General features: G+C 42.1%; 1 protein-coding gene across 1 annotated transcript in view; it reads left to right on the top strand.

Annotated features, from left to right (window-relative positions):
* LOC129332120 (carboxypeptidase B-like) overlaps positions 1–17,259 on the top strand; it is a 37,422-nt gene extending 20,163 nt beyond the window's left edge. Inside the window, exons 9-11 of the mRNA XM_054982971.1 lie at positions 4,816–5,018; positions 15,738–15,822; positions 17,033–17,259. Of these exons, the coding sequence (XP_054838946.1) occupies positions 4,816–5,018; positions 15,738–15,822; positions 17,033–17,220 (476 nt within the window). The 3' untranslated portion in view covers positions 17,221–17,259. The remainder of the gene's footprint in view (positions 1–4,815; positions 5,019–15,737; positions 15,823–17,032) is intronic.
* The last annotated feature ends 616 nt before the right edge of the window (positions 17,260–17,875 follow it).

The raw sequence follows: 17,875 nt of genomic DNA, 5'->3' as shown, positions 1-17,875 counted from the left end.
TTGTGCAAATGGCAGCATAAAAAAAGACCATGGCAAGTCAAGCTTCTCGTTTCCCCTTTTCCAATTCTACTTGTGCAAGATCTTGTAAAGCCAGTTTCTAAGCACTGTAATATATAGGGAGGGAAGCACAAGGTACCACACAAGATCTTGTTCAAGTAGACTGTGCTAAGTCCATTTATGCTTTCACTTGTGCATCATTGCATCCAGACCATTGAACAGGGAATCTTGTGCATGCAAAGCAGCTACTCCATCACTGCAAAATGGACAGCGCAGTAAAGAGTGTTAGCTGCCTGTGGATAATTCTCTTTCCTTCTCTTTTTACATCCAAGAGTTATATGAAACAACAGTAGGACATATTAGGGAAGGTTGAATAGATGAATTGCTGAGGCAGATTCCTGCCTATAGGAGTTGTAAGACCCCAACTTCTTCAAATGCTATAAAATAAAAACAGGGCTGTTAGCCTATGAGGACAAACTCCAGAGGAATAGATATGTAATAGTGCAATTCTATGCAGATCTAGTCCAGTTTAAGTCCATTGAAATCACAATTACATACCCCAGTACAGCCAAAACAACAAAGTCTTGTGTGTGGAAGGCAGGTCTCCTGCTTCAGTGGGTGGTAAAGGAAAACATCTGATGGAAATCAAGGGGGCAACTGCTGTTGCTGGTGACACCATGACTAGAGATGGGCATGAAGAGCAATACGAACCAAAAAAAAGCCACGAACAGCCCAAGCTGTTGTTCACGAACAAGCTGTCCATGGGGCCCCATTCTAAATGAACAGGTGGTCGTTCCAAGCCTCATTCGTTGCTGTTCATAAAGCCAGACAGGCTGGCACCTGCAATCAATTCCCTTGGCAATTTAGGCAGGGATTGTCTTAACTCTGTCTGAACTCCTGCTGTTGCCCTGGAAACCCCAATCTAAGCCCAATTTAGCTTGATAGGCAGGACTTCCTTCCAAGTGTGGAGCTCCAAATTTGTTACAAGAGAGTAAAGACCATGGGGGAGGGGAGACTCCCAGCTCTGGCTAGTCTTTGCAGACAGTGGAGAGGGAGAAGACAGCTGCTGTTGGCATTTTGATAGAGAGACAGGGAGAGTGCTTTGGAGCTTGAATTTTCATTGTGTGTGGTGGGATTTGGATCTACCCCTTCAGGTTCCAGGGCTGCTGCCAAGCTCTGGGGCCAAGCTATTATTTATTATTGGTACCTTTCCTGGTGCCTGTTCAGGTCAGGTTTCTGGGAGTAGTGCAGTAGGGATCTTGACCAAACTTGGATGATGGCTGGAGAAGAGCCTGCTGGCCCCTATGAACAGCCAACCATGAACGTGTTTGTGAACAGGATTGTGTTTGTGGTTGTTCGTGAGTCTCTGTTCGTGGATGGCAACGAACAACGAACATCATGTTTAGGTTTTTTTTTTTCTGTTCGTGCCCATCTCTAACCATGACATCACTTCCAGCATGACCTGAGAGTGTCACTAATCATAGAATCATAAAGTTGGAACGGGCCTTACAGACCATCTGGTCCTACCCCCTGCCCAATGCAAGAACAGCCTAAAGCATCACTGACAAGTATTCGTCCAGCCACTTCTTGAAGACCGCCACATCCCTAGGTAGCTGATTCTATTGCTGGATTACTCTTAACGTGAAGAAGTTTTTCCTAACCTCCAGGCAGTACCTTCTCTTCTGTAGTTTAAACCCATTGTTCTGAGTTCTATCCTCTGTTGCCAACAGGAACAGCTCCCTTCCTTCCCTAAGTGACAGCCTTTTAAATACTTAAAGAGATCAATCAGGTTTCCCCTCAAACTCCTCTTTCTGAAACTGAACATTCCAAATTCCTCAGTCTTTCCTCGTAGGGCTTGGTCTTCATGCCCCTGATCAATCTGGTTGTTCTCCTCTAGACCTGTTCCAATTTGTCCATATCCTTTTTGAAGTGAGGCATCCAGAACTGTGCACTATATACCACGTTGGCCTGACCAACATGGTATATAGTGGGACAATGACATCCTGTGATTTTGATGCAAGTAATGTTCTCATATTCTGTGGTTAAACCATAGAGCTTGGGGTGAATGCTATAGTGTCACTCCCTTTGCTATCAGGTCACTTCTGGGTCACGCTGGACATGAGATCACCACATCACCGGTGACATCATGACGTTGCTGACCAGTCTTCCTCTCCATCAAAGATTTCCACCCTTACTGACAGCCCTATTGTTGTGGCATCTTAAAGATGTACAAATTGGTTGTTGTGTAATCTGCTGAGATCTAGGGCCCACTTTCTCAGATGTATAATGTATCACATACGTTATTTCTGGTACTTTCTAATACCATGAGAGTTATTAGAAAGTGACAGAAATAGGCACAGCAATTTAAGACATAAGGTTGTCACATGACTTGCAGACCTCTGTGGGAAGCAAGATCCAGCCTGGCGGTGGGTTTCTCTCTGACTCTTTAGGCTGTTTTCAATGCAACCCCATACAGACTTATGTATTGTGCACACTGATTTCAATGGCCTTAAACTGGAGGAACTCTGCACAGGATTGCACTATTTATCTTCCAGGAACAATGTTCGGGTGCCAGGCCTGTTTTTTTTAATCCTTCCCATAATCTCATATCATCACCGAGTGGCTGACTACACATTATGCACCAGCATGTATAATCGAGTCCTGGAGTCACTTTTAAAACTCTGCTCTTGCAGGGATTTTGTGTGGGGAAGGGGAGAGTAATGGAGAATCTTGAACCCAGTGAGGAGGAAAATGCCACAGGGGAGCGAGTACTTAGAATGAAGACTTCTGGTGAAGCCAATGCTTTATAAAAGGAAATGGCATTTTTGTAAAGGGAATAAAGTAGTAGTTTTACTGTCTGTGGAAAATCTTTTTAATGCATTGTTTATTGTATGGTTTTATTATATTGTTTTCTAATTTTGTAATTCAGTTTTGCTGCATATATTATACTGCTTTATAGCATAGTGGTGGTTGTTCTAAATGTTATAAACAGCCTTGAGTTTCAGCAAGAAAAGTGGATTAGAAATGAAATAAATAAAATTTTAAAGGCTCATTACATGTAATTAGTTCATCTGGTCACTTGCTGTTAGGCCCAAACTACATTTATTCAGGAGATTTGTAATAACTTCCCCCTTTTTAAAGGCAGGGTTCCCCAACATGGCATCTGTGGGCACCATGTGCCCACCAGTACTTCCCCCAGTGCCCACCAAGCTTTTTGGAAAGTAGATGTGGCCATTGTAAGGGAGTACTTGTTATTGGCTGCCCTCATTCAAATTAAATGGTTTTCTACAGCTACAATAGCAGCCACAGCCACTGGAAAATCGAGAAAACTGGTAAACACCCAGGCTTGTGGTTCCATTCCCCCTCAGGGCTGTTTTATTCATAAGGCTGACTAGGCAGAGACTAGGGGCCCATCAATTTTTTTTTGCTGAGGCACACCCCTACATAAATTACAATTATTTCTCTTATATAACCTCTGTTAATACGATAATTAACTGCTTCCTTATTGAAGTGAAACAAATTGTCTCTTATATGAAAACAGTTATCCATAAATTATATATATTTTAATAAATAATAAAAAAAATATTCACTTCAAAATATTACAGTATTGAACAATTATACCCCCAGAATGTGCTTTCCTGAAGACTTCTACTCGCACAATAAAAATATTTTTAAAATTGTGAATAGAATTCTTCAAGAGACCCTCAAAATAGATATAGGGCTATGTACTGCGGTCTAGTATCTACCCTACCAGGGTCAGGCTGTCAGCTGTAGTGGGATGAAAGATTGAAGTGCTGGAGGGGGCCTAAAATACCTGAAAGCCTAGAGGCCCAGCCATGGTTTAATATGGCCCTGTTTCCCCCTTCTCTTTGTCTCCCCTCCCCCCAGACTTTCCTTCATTTCTTTTTATTCCACTTCTTTGTTTCTTTTGCAATACAAGGAAAGAGCTAATGTGTTTGGCTCTGGATCCTGCAGATTCCATTTTGGGTTTGGCTGCACCTTCTGTGAGATCCTGTTATCAACGTCCCACATAGCATGTGCTTTGACCCTTATTCTAAGCAATTACAGCTGCGATCCTCGCCTTCCTGGCTGTGCCAGGAAGGCCTAGCAAGGCCTCAGAAGCCTGTTAGCAGTGGGAGTAGGCCTGCCTACAATTCTCAGGAGCCCCTGGGCCATTTTGGCACCCTTTTTGGCCAATCAGAACACAGGGGGCTAGTGCTATATAAGTCTGGGAGGGGGAAAAGTCTGTATTCTTTCTCCCAGGGAGCAGGCCAGAGGAGGTTTCTGCTAGGGGGAGAGACCTTCATCCAGGTAGGGTGAGAAGGCAGGCCTGGCAGACAGACGGACCGTGAGTTCAGTGGCACTAGGGCCTTTTGTTTATTTTACTTTCACCCATATACTGTTGCTAAGGCACCTTGGTTGCTTGTTTGTTTGTTTGTTGTTTGATTAACTGACCTTGTAAATAAACTCTCTTGTTTGTTGTTACTCTGCCAGGTCCTCACGGCTGTTTATTGGCCAAGCTACAGAGGTCAGAAGGGTTGGGACGGTACTCTGGGCCTTCCCAAGGGACCCTAAATCCCAGAGTGGTGGCAACGTAAAGTGGCTCACCCCACCTGAGGCATGACAGATCCTAAAGGCATTTTCCTGGGAGTAATCCTCTTTGAATAACATGGGACTTACTTCTGAGTAGATCTGCTTAGACTCGCTCCCCAAGAAGCATACATTATGAGTTCTGCTGCCCTTTGGGCCAATGCTCTGAGACTTGGTTATTGTCTGTTTCCTTCTAACCATTTATGGTTCCTTCTCATTGGCATGTAGGCATTGGTGCTTCCAGAAGACCATGCGATGACACTTATTGTGGCAGTGCAGCTGAATCTGAAAAGGAGACAAAGGCCTTGGCTAACTTCATTCGTAACAATGTGTCAACCATCAAAGCATACTTGACTATTCACTCTTACTCCCAGATGCTGCTGTATCCATATTCTTACACATATGATGTAACAAAGAACCATGTGGAACTGGTAAGTAGAAACAAAATGGTGATAGCCACTGTAAAGGTAAAATGGTTGTGGTGAACTTGCCCCTTTGGCTGCAATACATTGGTTGCTTTCTTTTTGCTTGGAAAACTTAATTTTCAAATGCCCCCTTTTCAAGTTTTGCACAGTTAAGAGGGTTGAGAGCTGTGATCAGGCAGATATTACTTGAAAGTAGGGGTGCCTGCCAGCCTCCAGGTGGGGCCTGGAGATGTCCTGGAATTAAAACTGATCTCTACAGAGGTCAGCTCCCCTGGATAAAATGACTGCTTGACTGCTTTGTGGGGTGAACTATATGGCATCACATCCCTGCTGTGCTGTTTCCCCTCCCCAGCCCCTTCCCTCATCAAATTCCACCCCAAAATCTCTAGGAATTTCCCAACCTGGAGTTTGCAACCCTACTTGAAAGACTTGTACATAAAGTGACCAACTGCTCCTTCCATTCATTCGTTTGTTTACATTCCCTTATTCTGATAGCAAAAAAAATAGATGATTCATTCTGAAAGAAACTCATTGGTTCAAATTATATGTTACATTTTCTACCATGATCATATTAAGACTTCTTCTTTTTAAATGCAATTACTGGAGCTTTTTTTGTTGACTGAGAGGATGGCACAGGCCAAAAGCTTTTTAACCTGTTCTTCCTTTCCTTTTTTCCCTTCCCTTTCCCTTTTTTTAAAAAAGCTAATAAACAGGGTAGAAACTAAAGAGAATATAGGAGGAGATCAGGTCCGATGTGATATAAAGACAGGTCTTGTTGTGATCACACCTGATTCAGACACTTGATATATATATAACATGTTTTTGTTCTCACTCTGATTTGCAGTGTTGCAATATCAGTGTATTGCAATATGTGTTAGAATCAGTTGTTTTCCATGCAACATCTGTAGCTTGTTTCCGTCAGACAACCTTGTCAGGAAATGCATATGCACAGCTAGGTGTACAACTACATCTAAGATGTCCATTTTGCAAGCAGGTTGAACTGCATAGTCAACAGGGCTGAGGAGTATGACAGGTTCATTTCATCTTATTTTTACATACAGATTTCTGAATGAGTAAATGGACTTTATATTGTATTTTACATAATGGTCCCTGTTTCACTGTCCAACACAGGGGTTACCATAAGTAAGAACTAATCAACACAGAGTACATGTACAGAAACACATGGGGGAAAAGGGAATCTTATTTCCATTTATTCTTTCCAAGCTTCTATCAACCTTATAATGTAATGGGACTCCCTGAGAACTGGAATTTGTTCCCTGACTTACTTGGCCAATACAGAAAAATATCAATGGGTATTTTATTCCTAAGCCACGCTCAAACACATCTTTGAAACACTTAAAACCTAGGAACATGATACAATTTGATTTCTAAAAAGCACGTTTCTCTTCAATAGTTTATTATATTCCCTTTTTTTTTTCAAAAGAGTGATAAAATTCTCAGAAGAAAATTACTTCACTGCTGTGGAATACTAATGAATGGATATTATTGGCAGCAAACACACTGCAAACAAACCGTTTTTAAAAATCAACGGAGATTTAATTTTCTCTTTCAGCTGTCAGAAGTCCAAGGTCAAAACAAAAAGTTGGCCCTAGACTTCTGACAGATTTATGATGTCTCCCAAGTGGAAATATCAGGATTCTGAAGCAGAAAAAAAGAGAAAGGGAAGTTTAATGGCTTTGCCTTGGACATTTGGCAACATAACCCTCTTTTTTCCATTTAAAAATGTATTTTTGTTTTGTTTCATTATGCTAGACTATGTTATTCTTTCAGCCAAGAAGAATTTTTTTGGTGATTATTCCAGAGAACTGGAATTGTTTCTCTGTTTTCTTGTTTGTCCTTGATTCTTTCAAAATGTTTCTAACTTTTCAAATGGTTGTTCACTTCAAAAGCAAAATGCAGGCAGGAATCCAGAAAGCTACTTTAGGCACACCCAAGGACTTCGGTATGGCCGATAGTATTTTTTTCTTTGTTTTCTTTCTTTAAACACCAGATATTAATGCTGTATCAAAATCTGCTGTTGAAACTCTACAGTTTTAAAAGTGGTTTGCCACGCGGCAACATATCAGAAAACATAAGCCCAGGGTCCTTTGAGGTGTATAAACCTAGTTGGGGAAGGTGGTGTGCACGAGCAAGCCAGGGCAGCCACCTCCCCAGCTCCTTCTTACCTGTCGGTGCACCCTTGCCCCTCCCCAAGCCAAGACTCAGGGAACTTGGGTAGTAGTTGGTAGTCAGACATTCTGGATGTGGCTTTCTTCCCATATGTGTGTGAGGCATGCCCCACATTTGGCAAAGTTTCCTCTGTGTACTACTGCCCTACCACCATGAGCACCCTCTCCCACCTCACTCTCTAAGTCCCCACGGCAGGGGGCTCCTGGGCAGAGCCTCCAGCCACCTCCCTAATCACCTGGGCGCTCTGGCCAGAGGTTATATAGGGTGCCCTAGGAACTGATTGGGCATGGGGGAGGGCACTCAGCAGCCACAGAGGCGCAAGCAGATTGGTCTCCATGGTAGTCAGTATCCTATGCTCTGCTGGACCACTTGGGAGGGACCAGGCACAGGGGTGGCAGTCAACTTTTCATGTACAATGGGCACCTGTGGGGTATGCCATCATTTTCCGTGGGGTAACTTTCCACTGCTGCTGGGGGCATTCCCAGACCAGGAACGGCTTAGGGAACCAACTAATTTGCATCCTACCCCCCAGCCTGCCCCCAGTACGCTGGTGCAGGCAGTTATGCCGTGGTTATGCCTACTCCCAGCCACTGCAGCCAGGCACCAGTGGAGGGTACAGGTGGAGCGGCACAGGTGGAGCAGTCAGGCACCGGCAGAGGATACAGGAAAAGTGACATCAGGCTGCTTCACCGATGGAGAGAGTGTTACACTGATGTAAGCCAGGGATACATCAGCATAACTCCTGGTCGGCTCCCTGAGTGCTTCCCTGCCCCTCAGGATTGTGTTGAGAAGCCTCTTTAAATCTCATCACAGAGTAGATTCAACTTGGTCCAAATTTGACGAGAAAGCAATATAAAAATAGATTTTCTTTCTGGTTTGTAACCAAAACTAGCTGACAGTGTAAAAGTAAATTGATTTAGCACTTCAGAAAATCTCGGTCCTGGAGCTTCAAAAGCACCTTCATTGATCTTCTGTGACTATTATTTATATTTACATTTAATATTTTTGATTGAAAGCCAGGTAAGTCAAAGATTTAATTATCCCAACTTACTTCCTTCAAATAAGTTATACTAAAAAATTAATACAATCCTGACCTATTTCAATCAATGGATATCTTGCTATTGGTTTCACTAATGTGTAGATCTTACAGGGTCTTTAATTTTTTTTTTTAAAGATGCTACAGAGTGTAAATTGTTATAAAGTTTTTTTAGGTTGCCACTCAATGCATATTTACCATAACTAAGAACTCATAGTGCCATCCTAAGTGGAGTTTACCCCCTTCTAAGTTCATTGAAGTCAAAGGGCTTACAAAGGTCTAACTCTGCTTAGGCTAGCACTGTAAGTCCTATTGAACAAAGTGGGACTTATTCATAAGTAACTATCAGTGTAATGCTAAGCAGAATTATACCTTTCTAAGCCTAGTCAAGTCAATGGGTTTTCAAGGGTGTAACTGCTTAGGATTGTACCGTATACAAAGGATAAGTCTCTGAGTGAAGGCAATCTTTCTAGATGTAGAATTCAGAAGGGGTTGAGGGAGGTCTTTGTAGCAATCTTGCAAAGGTCTCCAGTGGAAAAAGTGTCCATAAATCATTCAGCAAGAGGGGGAGTAAGATTGATCAAAGTCCTATCTTATCTTTGATGCCTATTGTTACACTGACACTAAACGAAACGTACGATGCCGTTTTATTTTTCCACTTATGATAAGTTTGGTGGTCAAACATCGTTGTTAACATCTCTTTCCAGACGAAATCATTCTCTGCACATCTGATGGAACAGCAGTCAGAATCAGATGCCTTTCTAAGGGTGTACGGTGCCCTCCCTGCAAAGATTTTTTAACAGAAGACTAAATGGGTATCCACTGAGGATGATTCAAATCTAGGGAATTAATATTCATCAGAACATAAAAGCAGCATTCTGGATCAGACTAATGGCCTCTCTAGTCCAGAATCCTATTTTGCACAATGTACAACCAGATGGCCCCAAAGGCATAACAACAGAGCATGGAAGCCAAAGCCTCTCCTTGTTATTATGCCCTAGCTCTGGTATTTAGGGGTTACTGCCTCTGAACATAGAGGTGCTGTACTCATTGTAGGACCCATCCTCCATGAATTTGACTAATCCCCTTTCAAAGCCAACCAGCGCTGGCTAGCACTCTCTCTTCGGGTCTCAAATTCCATCGTTAATTACTTTTTAGAGTGGAGATGTACTTCCTTTCTTCTGTCCTGAATCTAGTGCCCATCAGCTTCATTGGATGTCTGCAATTTCAAAAATTATAAGGAAAATGTATCCATTTTCTCCACCCCATGGATAATTTTATGAAGCTCTAGCATGTCCCCTCTAAGCAAAGATTTTTCTAAACTAAAAAGCTCCAACTCCTTATCCTTTCTTCATAAGGAAGATGCTCACACCCACTGATCATTTTGCTTTTTTCTGTTGCTACAATAACATTTTTGATATATGGCAAGAAGAGCTGGATACAGTTTTCCAAATACATCCATATCAGAGACCTATAACAAAACAAAGAGTCCAGTAGCACCTTTAAGGCTTAACCAACTTTATTGTAGCATAAGCTTTCGAGAGCCACAGTTCTCTCTGTCAGATGCTTCTCATCTGACAAAGAGAGCTGTGGCTCTCAAAAGCTTATGCTACAATAAAGTTGGTTAGTCTAAATGGTGCTACTGGACTCTTTGCTATTTTCCTACTGCAGACTAACACGGCTAACTCCTCTGGATATAATAAAGCATGACCATTTTGTTTTCAATCTTTTTTACTAATGACCTCTAGTATAGAAGTTGCTTTTTCATCATTGCCACACACTGAACATTTTTATTGATCTGTCCACCACAAAACCAAAGATCTCTTTCCTTGTCAGTCACCGCCTGTTCAGATCTCATTCACAGCACTTATTTTTTTCTGTGTGCTTAATAACGCTATCTTTAATAATAGTTCCCACCAATTTGCCTGGAACAGACATTAGGCTAACTGACCTTTAGATTCCTGGACTTCCTCTGGATTCCTTTTTAAAAAATGGCATTGTATTTGCTACCTTCCAGTCCTTAGGAGAGGAAAATAATTTTAGTCATATGTTTCATATTTTTGTTAGGAGAGCAAAAACTGTATTTTAATTCCTTAAGAACCGTCAGGTATATGTCATCAGATGTACGACTTGTTTCAGTTTTCGCCCTAGAACTTCTCTCTTCTTCTCTGATTGTTCTGACATCCTTTCTGAAAACGGTGGCACCAGCATGGATAACCACCCCACATTTTCTGCAGTGAAAACTGATGCAAATAGTTCATTCGGGTTTTCAGCAATCTCCCTATCTTCCCTGAGCAATCCTATCCCATGGGACCAGCCTCCCTGGCTGGCTTCCTGCTTCTGATGTATTTAAAGCAGTTCTTGTTGTTTGTCGTAATGTTTTTAGTAACATGCTCACACATTGCCATGTTTTTAGTCACCTGCTATGTCTCATTTAGCATTTGTTTTCCCAGAACCAGAATTCTTTCTTGTTTGCTTCTTTTGGTCAAGACTTCTATATTTTAAAGGAAACTTTCTTTCCTTGTATGGCTTTCTTCTTTGCTTGTTAACTGCATTGGCATCCTTTTAGATCTGGTGCAACCTTTCTTAGTCTGAGGTTTACATTTATCTGAGCTTCTATGATTGTGAATTATTTTTGTAGCCAGCAAACAGAACACAGTTAAGATTAACTAGACCCTGAGCATCTGGGGTGCTTTCAAACAGATGTGACTCAGTTTTAACAATCTCACAAACAAATTTATAATCCTGGTTCCAGGTAGCAAGTTTTGTGGCTGCTGACCCAAGTATTTATCCAAGGAACACAGGAAGCCCAAACATGGAGATTCAATTGATTTTTATGGCTAATGGGGCATTCTTCCCAAGGTTTTTAAAGAGCTAAGTGCAACTCTAACTACATAAGTCTCTGGACTTATTTTGATGGTTTCTAGTATCTTTTGAAAAATACATAAACTCAGAAATGTGCTTTCAGGCCATATCCAATTTTCAAAAGATAGAATGAAAGGATAGCTGGCCCCCTTTTCTCACTAGTCTTCACTTGTCACACATTATGTTTTCAAGCAGGGATGGTGATTCACTTGTAAAAACAACTGCAACCACTACTGAACATCACCAAAGGATAGGGATATTTGACAGGGTTACAGGAAAGCATCAGAAGGTAGCATTGGGACTGTTCTTGCAGCAATATAAAGGCTCATTGCTCTGAGAGACTACAACACAGGAACAAGCAACTATGTCCTTGACCAGCACTGAGAGCTGCTACATGCTCAGTAGCGGAGTGCTTGCATAGCATCATGAGAGCAGCCCCAGTACTTCCATCACTACCTGCTGACCCCTTCTAGTGAGGGCATGAAATCCCCTTCCCTGGTGATGCTCAGCAGCAATAGCTGTAATGCTCCCAGTAAACCACTGCATGAGCCATCTGTGCTCTCAAGCTAGTCTAAGTTCCACCAAGGCCAGCCTAGTTGCCAGAATGAAGATGGCCAAAAAAAAATCCACGCATGTTCTCATTGTGTCATCATATTCTCTCAAAGGCACTGCGAGGCACCTCTGTGTCTTTCCAATAAAGATTCACACTTCTACAAATCCTTTTTAAAAATTGTTCATGCATATTTCTTCTGCAGGGATGTATGTTCCCATGAAGTATTTTCTTTTGTGGTATGAATAACAAAGATAATGGCACCCCAAGGCAGGAGAAATGGGGTCTACTCTAGAATTCTCACAGCTGTTACACAATAGTCTCAGGGTAATTTCTTGGAAGTAATGTATCATTCATGAAAAGTACATTCCCAAGGTTTCACAACTCCTTCCACTTAATTCATTTTATTGCACCCCTGACAGCTGTATTCACATGTGTGTGTGTGTTTGTGTGTGTGTATACACACAATTTATGATAGTTACTGTGTTTTTTAATTAAAACAACTAAAGCAACCTCCCTTTCTGCAATACTAGACCACTAGTTTTTGGTCAGGAGTGGGACCAACTGCTTTTTGTCTTTACAACAAGACTTTCCTTCAGCTTTCTCTTAATATTGATATGGAGCCAGTAAAAGTCTGTGTATATTTAATCACTTTTTTTTCAGAAACATTTCAGGCTGTACTTTGAATTTGCTCATACTTTGGCCTGGGTCCTTGATTAGATCATCTTATATTCCCACCCGTTCCAGCAAAAATGAGTCCAGCCTCTTCAACTCTTATATGATCTTGATTTTTTAAACCATTTTTTAGTATTTGGAAATTGGTAGACTGGAGAATACCCTGTTTGCAAATGTCAGAAGTCTGGGAATAAACTGTCTGAATTCTGTACATAAACCTGGGAAATCCTGGTGAAGCCACTTCTAGGCCTTGGGTAAGCCCCTCCTCTCAGCCCCAGCTCCCCAGCTGTATTGTGGGGATAATAATGACACTAACTTGTTCACTTTGGATGAGGCACTAATCTGTCTAGAAGAGTGGTATATAAGCGCGGTTGTTGTTGTTGTTATAATAAATAAGTGCTGTGTGATAGGTCTGTCAAGGCCAAAACAAGTATGACAAAGATTTCCATCCATCTCTAAAAGGGAAACGGCACACACATTAAGCCCAACTGATTTTCCTGCACTGTTTTTAGCATTTTAATAGGTAAAAGTGTCCTTTAAGAACCCATATTCTTTTTTTTTCCTTTGAAAGGCTAACAACAGCAAGCAGGGCCTAGTTCTGTTTAGTGAAACCATGCAGGAGTACAGATCTGATCCAAATTGAACCTGCATGCATAATTTCACTTTTAAAGATGGATAGAGATCTGTGATTGCTGTATGTTTCTTTTGGCCATCATTGACCATGAGGCCACAATAGTGGAACTTCCATGTACAGAAGCAGTATATCTTTAATTATCAGATGCTAAAGACACCCCCCTGCAAGTGTTCTGCTCTGCATGAAAGCTTCCCAGGTGTATCTGCCTGGTCTAGATGGAGTGAGTCTAGCAAAGCAATTCTATTGTTACTGATACACACTTGTATACCTAATTAGTGTACTATGGGAAACTTGTTCTAAGTAAACTTCAGAAAGTTAGCAAATTGAAATTACGAGGGAGACATGAAAAATCCACACAGGTTCATGGGATCCAGAGATGGAAGAGATCCCATAATCTGATTACTGGTGCCAGTTAAGATTGTCTTGAGATCAGGGAGGTTGTTGAATATCGACATTGGGCCTGGGAAGTTTAATTTCCTTCCATTATAGCTACACATTGCTTTAATGACTTTGTTCAAACAGCAGAAGCAGCTTTGGTAAGATAACTGTGACTTGGTGAATTGAGCAAGCATAGAAGCTACTCCTTGTAATCTCTCAACTGTCAAATGGCACAAGGCTTGCTATGATATCCTGTAGATGCAAACCTCAAGCTGTGGTAAGGATGGTGAGAGCATGTGAGTTTTAAGCCTCTGCTATCTGTACATCTGATCTTAAACAGAATTGTTTTAAAGAGATGTAGCAATCAATGAGCGAATGTTGTACCAGGCCTCAGTAAGGTTGCCAGCCTCCAGGTGGTAGCTCTAGATCTCCCGGAATTACAACTGATCTCTAGGCAACAGAGATCAGTTCCTCTGGAGAAAATGGCTGCTGTGAAGGGTGAACTCTATGGTATTATACCCCACTGAGTCCCCTCCCCTCCATAAACCCTGCCCTCTCCAGGCTCCACCCCCCAAATCTCCAGGAATTTCCCAACATGGACCTGGCAACCCTAGGCCTCAGCAAGGGTCAGCATGTCATCATTGTCTCTTACTGCCCCCCCCCCCCACATCTCACACACTGCCTCTGTCTCACCCCCTTCACTGCTCACACCACCCCTGTTCTGCCACCTGTCTACATCTGAACTGGATGCTTGAGGAGCTAGCAGGACCTTGGCAAGAAGGCAAGGGGTATATACCTCATGCTCGTCTAAAATTACCAACTTTGGCTTGGGAAATTTCTGGAGATTTGGGGGCACAGTCCAAGGAGGAAGCTCAGCAAGGATACAATGCTATAGACTCTACCCTCCAAAGATGCCATTTTCTCCAGAGGAACTAATCTCTGTAGTCTGGAGATCAGTTATAATTCCAGGAGAATTTCATGCCTTACCTGAAGTTTGGCACCCTATGACCATCCTCACGTCCCAGTAATCCTATGTAGTGTCCATCTAGGTTTGAGGAGAATCTCTGACAGCACCATTGAGGCTTTGCTTGCTCCAAGTATATCGGGTCCAGAACAATCCTCACCTCTCCCCCTAAATGTCTGTTTGCCAGCACATTTGTGTTGCTAACCTCCAGGTGGGGTCTGAAGATTTGCCAGACTTACAGCTGATCACCAGACCTCAGAGATCAATTCCCCTGGAGAAAATGGCTGCTTTGGAGGGTAGACACTATAGCATTACACCCCACTGAGTTCCCTCCCCTCCCCAAACCCTGCCCTCCTCAGGATCTACCCACAAATTTCCAGGCATTTTCTAACCTGGAGTTGGTAACCCTACAGCATGCCAACATCTTCATGGGCAATTTTTGAGTACTTGGGCCAAAAAAGACTACCTGCCCCTGGTCTACATCAGCCCTCTTAACTATGTCGTTATTCCCAGACAACTCAAAAGACAGAAGACTAGATTCGGTTGTGCTGAGACAGAATTCTGTTGAGGGGAGAGTTCAGAATGGCAGCTGGATAGTGTTCTCTGGATCCCCATAGCTTTTTACACACAGTCTCTCTCTCTCTCTGTGTGTGTGTGTGTGTGAGAGAGAGAGAGAGAGAGAGAGAGAGAGATTAAAATATTTGTATGCTGCTTTTTAGACAAGCACTTAAAAGTGATTTCTGGTTATTCAGATAAAAACATAAACATTTAAACCAACAACAGCAGGTCATTTCTATGGGCTCTTGTAAATAATTCATCTTTACAGGGTTTTTTTCTAAAGATTGCCAGAGATGACAGTTGCTGAATTTATATTGTACCATTTCTTTCCCTGCCATAGCCAGGGCCTTTTTAGATCCCTTTTTTTAGATCTCCCAGAACTAGAGTTCTTAGGAGTGTGCAAAGTTTTAGAGCTAAGCTAGAAGTTTGACAGCTAACCCTGATCTGGGAAAAAATGGTTACTATTAATATTGGAAACTCTAGGGTCTGTTTACACAACTATCTGAGGGTGCATGCATGTGACCTTATGCACGATTCCACAGGCCAGGATGCCTTAAATTATCACCATAGTGTTGAGCTGTTTATTGACATCTCTTTTGTGCCACCTGAACCCAAGATAGACTCCAATTGGCATCTACATCATGTGAACATGACATTTGCAATCAGGCAAGTTTACATTACCTTCTTCCTCCTACTACTCCTACTGACGTTTGCAGAATTACCTTGAAGAGGTTAAGAACTTTTGATGTGCCAAAAAAGAAATTTTTCTTGTTGATCAAATAATTCCCTTCAGCTTACATAGCAAATAGCTAATTGGATCAGTTTATGTAAGTAAAATTGCTGAATGCCTGACTTTACCTACTTTCTCCTTGTAGACTACCCTGGCTAAAGCTGCCGTTAAAGAATTAGCTACTGTGCATGGCACAGAATACACATATGGCCCAGGAGCTACAACTATCTGTAAGTATTACCCTAAAATGCAAACACGGCTATAACTGAGCATCAGTAAGGTCGCATCTATATCCTCTCTGCTGCAGAATCCCACATTCCCAAATGAGTGCATTAACATGAAACAAAAAAAGTGTGGGATGAAGTGAACAAGCAACTTTAGATGGTGCTAGATTTCCTGTACCAACATCAATTTTTTGGCTTCAGAATGTTGCATTCCTCTGACAGTCCCTTTCATCCCCTCCCCATCTCTATTGCATTGCTGTGCGAAAATCTTGCATCCAATGCGCTAAACAAGTGCATATAAACACAAAAAGTTTCCCCAGAAAGCGAACTTACCTTTACTTTCCCTTTCCATTCATTCTTTGCTGAACTTACAAAGTTTTGCCGATGCATCAAGCTATGCAATAGAATAATGCACTGACTTGCTCAGCCATACGAGTTTTGAGCTCAGGATCTAGTTGCATGTTACAAATGTGTTCCAGTCCTCCATGAGGACTGACAATAAGAAAGACGTTGCAAGTTCCCCACTGGGAACTCAGTTCATCATGACTGACTAAGTCAGATTGTGACTGCACTACACCAGTTGAAGGGCCTTATGCCCTCACAAAAACATGTGTGTGCCACTTTCCTGGCCTAAAACCATCCTCAGAGTGCTGTTTCTCCCATTGGGGGCTCCTTGTGTGCTGATGGGGTACACATAGGTTTTCCAAATACAACAAATAGCACCAGCAAGGGCCGACTCCTTTTTGGTCAGAAAATGTTGTGCAAGGAGTCATCATCATAAGCCCCTTTCTTCCTGCGTGCCACAGTCTCACTCTGAATTGTGCACCTGTGTGCCTGAGAACTGAATTCACATGACTGAATTGGCAGATCTAGACACAGCCTGAGGACTTATGTGTAGTTAGGTCCTCAGCTTCCTGAACAGAGGAAAAGTTAACACAACCATTTCCCAAGGGATAATTCACCATGGAGTGCATGTAACCACTGTATAACATGGTTACCTGTAATATCCTGCCAAGTGATTGCCTGAGTTTTACTATATATATCTGCACACAACCAGAAATCTCGGGAGGGGATTAAAATTCTCCTTATCATTGATAAATAGTCATTAGCATTCATAGTGGCAGTGATGTGGTGGAAATACAATGAACTTTTGGAGTTAAGCTTCATTTGCCTGTGTTCTCATTTCCAAGGATTTCTGTCTCCTTCATTCTTCCAGATCCGGCAGCTGGTGGGTCTGATGACTGGGCTTACAACCAGGGCATCAAGTATTCCTTCACCTTTGAGCTTCGTGACACAGGACGATACGGCTTCGCTCTTCCTGAGTCTCAGATAAAGCCAACTTGTGAAGAAACCCTAATAGCCATTAAATATATTGCCAGCTATGTCCTTGATCATCTGTATTAAAACAGCAGCCCGGGACTATTAAAGGGAGATTGGATCACACTTTCTGTCTCCTGTGTCTCATTAGAGGCCTCAGATTCTCACATTCTTATCTTACATATACTCTCATGGATTAGTGCTATTCCATGGGAATCTTGGGAGGAGCTGAGGTTCAGTAGTATGTGTTTTGCAATCCCAGGCACCTCCAGTTAAAAGGATCAGGTAATAAGTGATGCAAAAGACCTCTGCCTGATACCCTGGAGAGCCGCTGCTAGTCAAAGTAAACCATAGGTCTGATTCAGTATGTGGCAGCTTTCATGTATTCTCATGCATTAGTATTGTACAATAATTTATCTATTGGACTTGCAGAGACCAGGAGGTAGAACAGCATTGGGGCTCTTTGTGCTGCTCTATAAAGGCCCTTTCTAAAGCATTAGAGACAAGCAAAGTCAGTGTGCACTTTTATTTAACAGAAAAGGATTTGTCTTGCATATCTGAGCTGTGTGGTTTCGTCCCTCTTAGCCAAGTATATAGAAGGCCATCACAGTTGGCTTGCATGCTGGCCCAACTGCAAGCCATAAGCTGTTTACTCCTAAGTAGTTCTTACATTAAGAGTCATCAGGATGGCCCCACAGACAGAGGTCAATTAACTTTAGCTCGCATTTTTTAAAAAAAAAAA

Source organism: Eublepharis macularius, chromosome 6, assembly GCF_028583425.1.
Source record: "Eublepharis macularius isolate TG4126 chromosome 6, MPM_Emac_v1.0, whole genome shotgun sequence".
Taxonomy (NCBI): domain Eukaryota; kingdom Metazoa; phylum Chordata; class Lepidosauria; order Squamata; family Eublepharidae; genus Eublepharis; species Eublepharis macularius.
The sequence above is the reverse complement of the archived record's forward strand: the minus strand, read 5'-3'. Positions and strand labels throughout refer to the sequence as shown.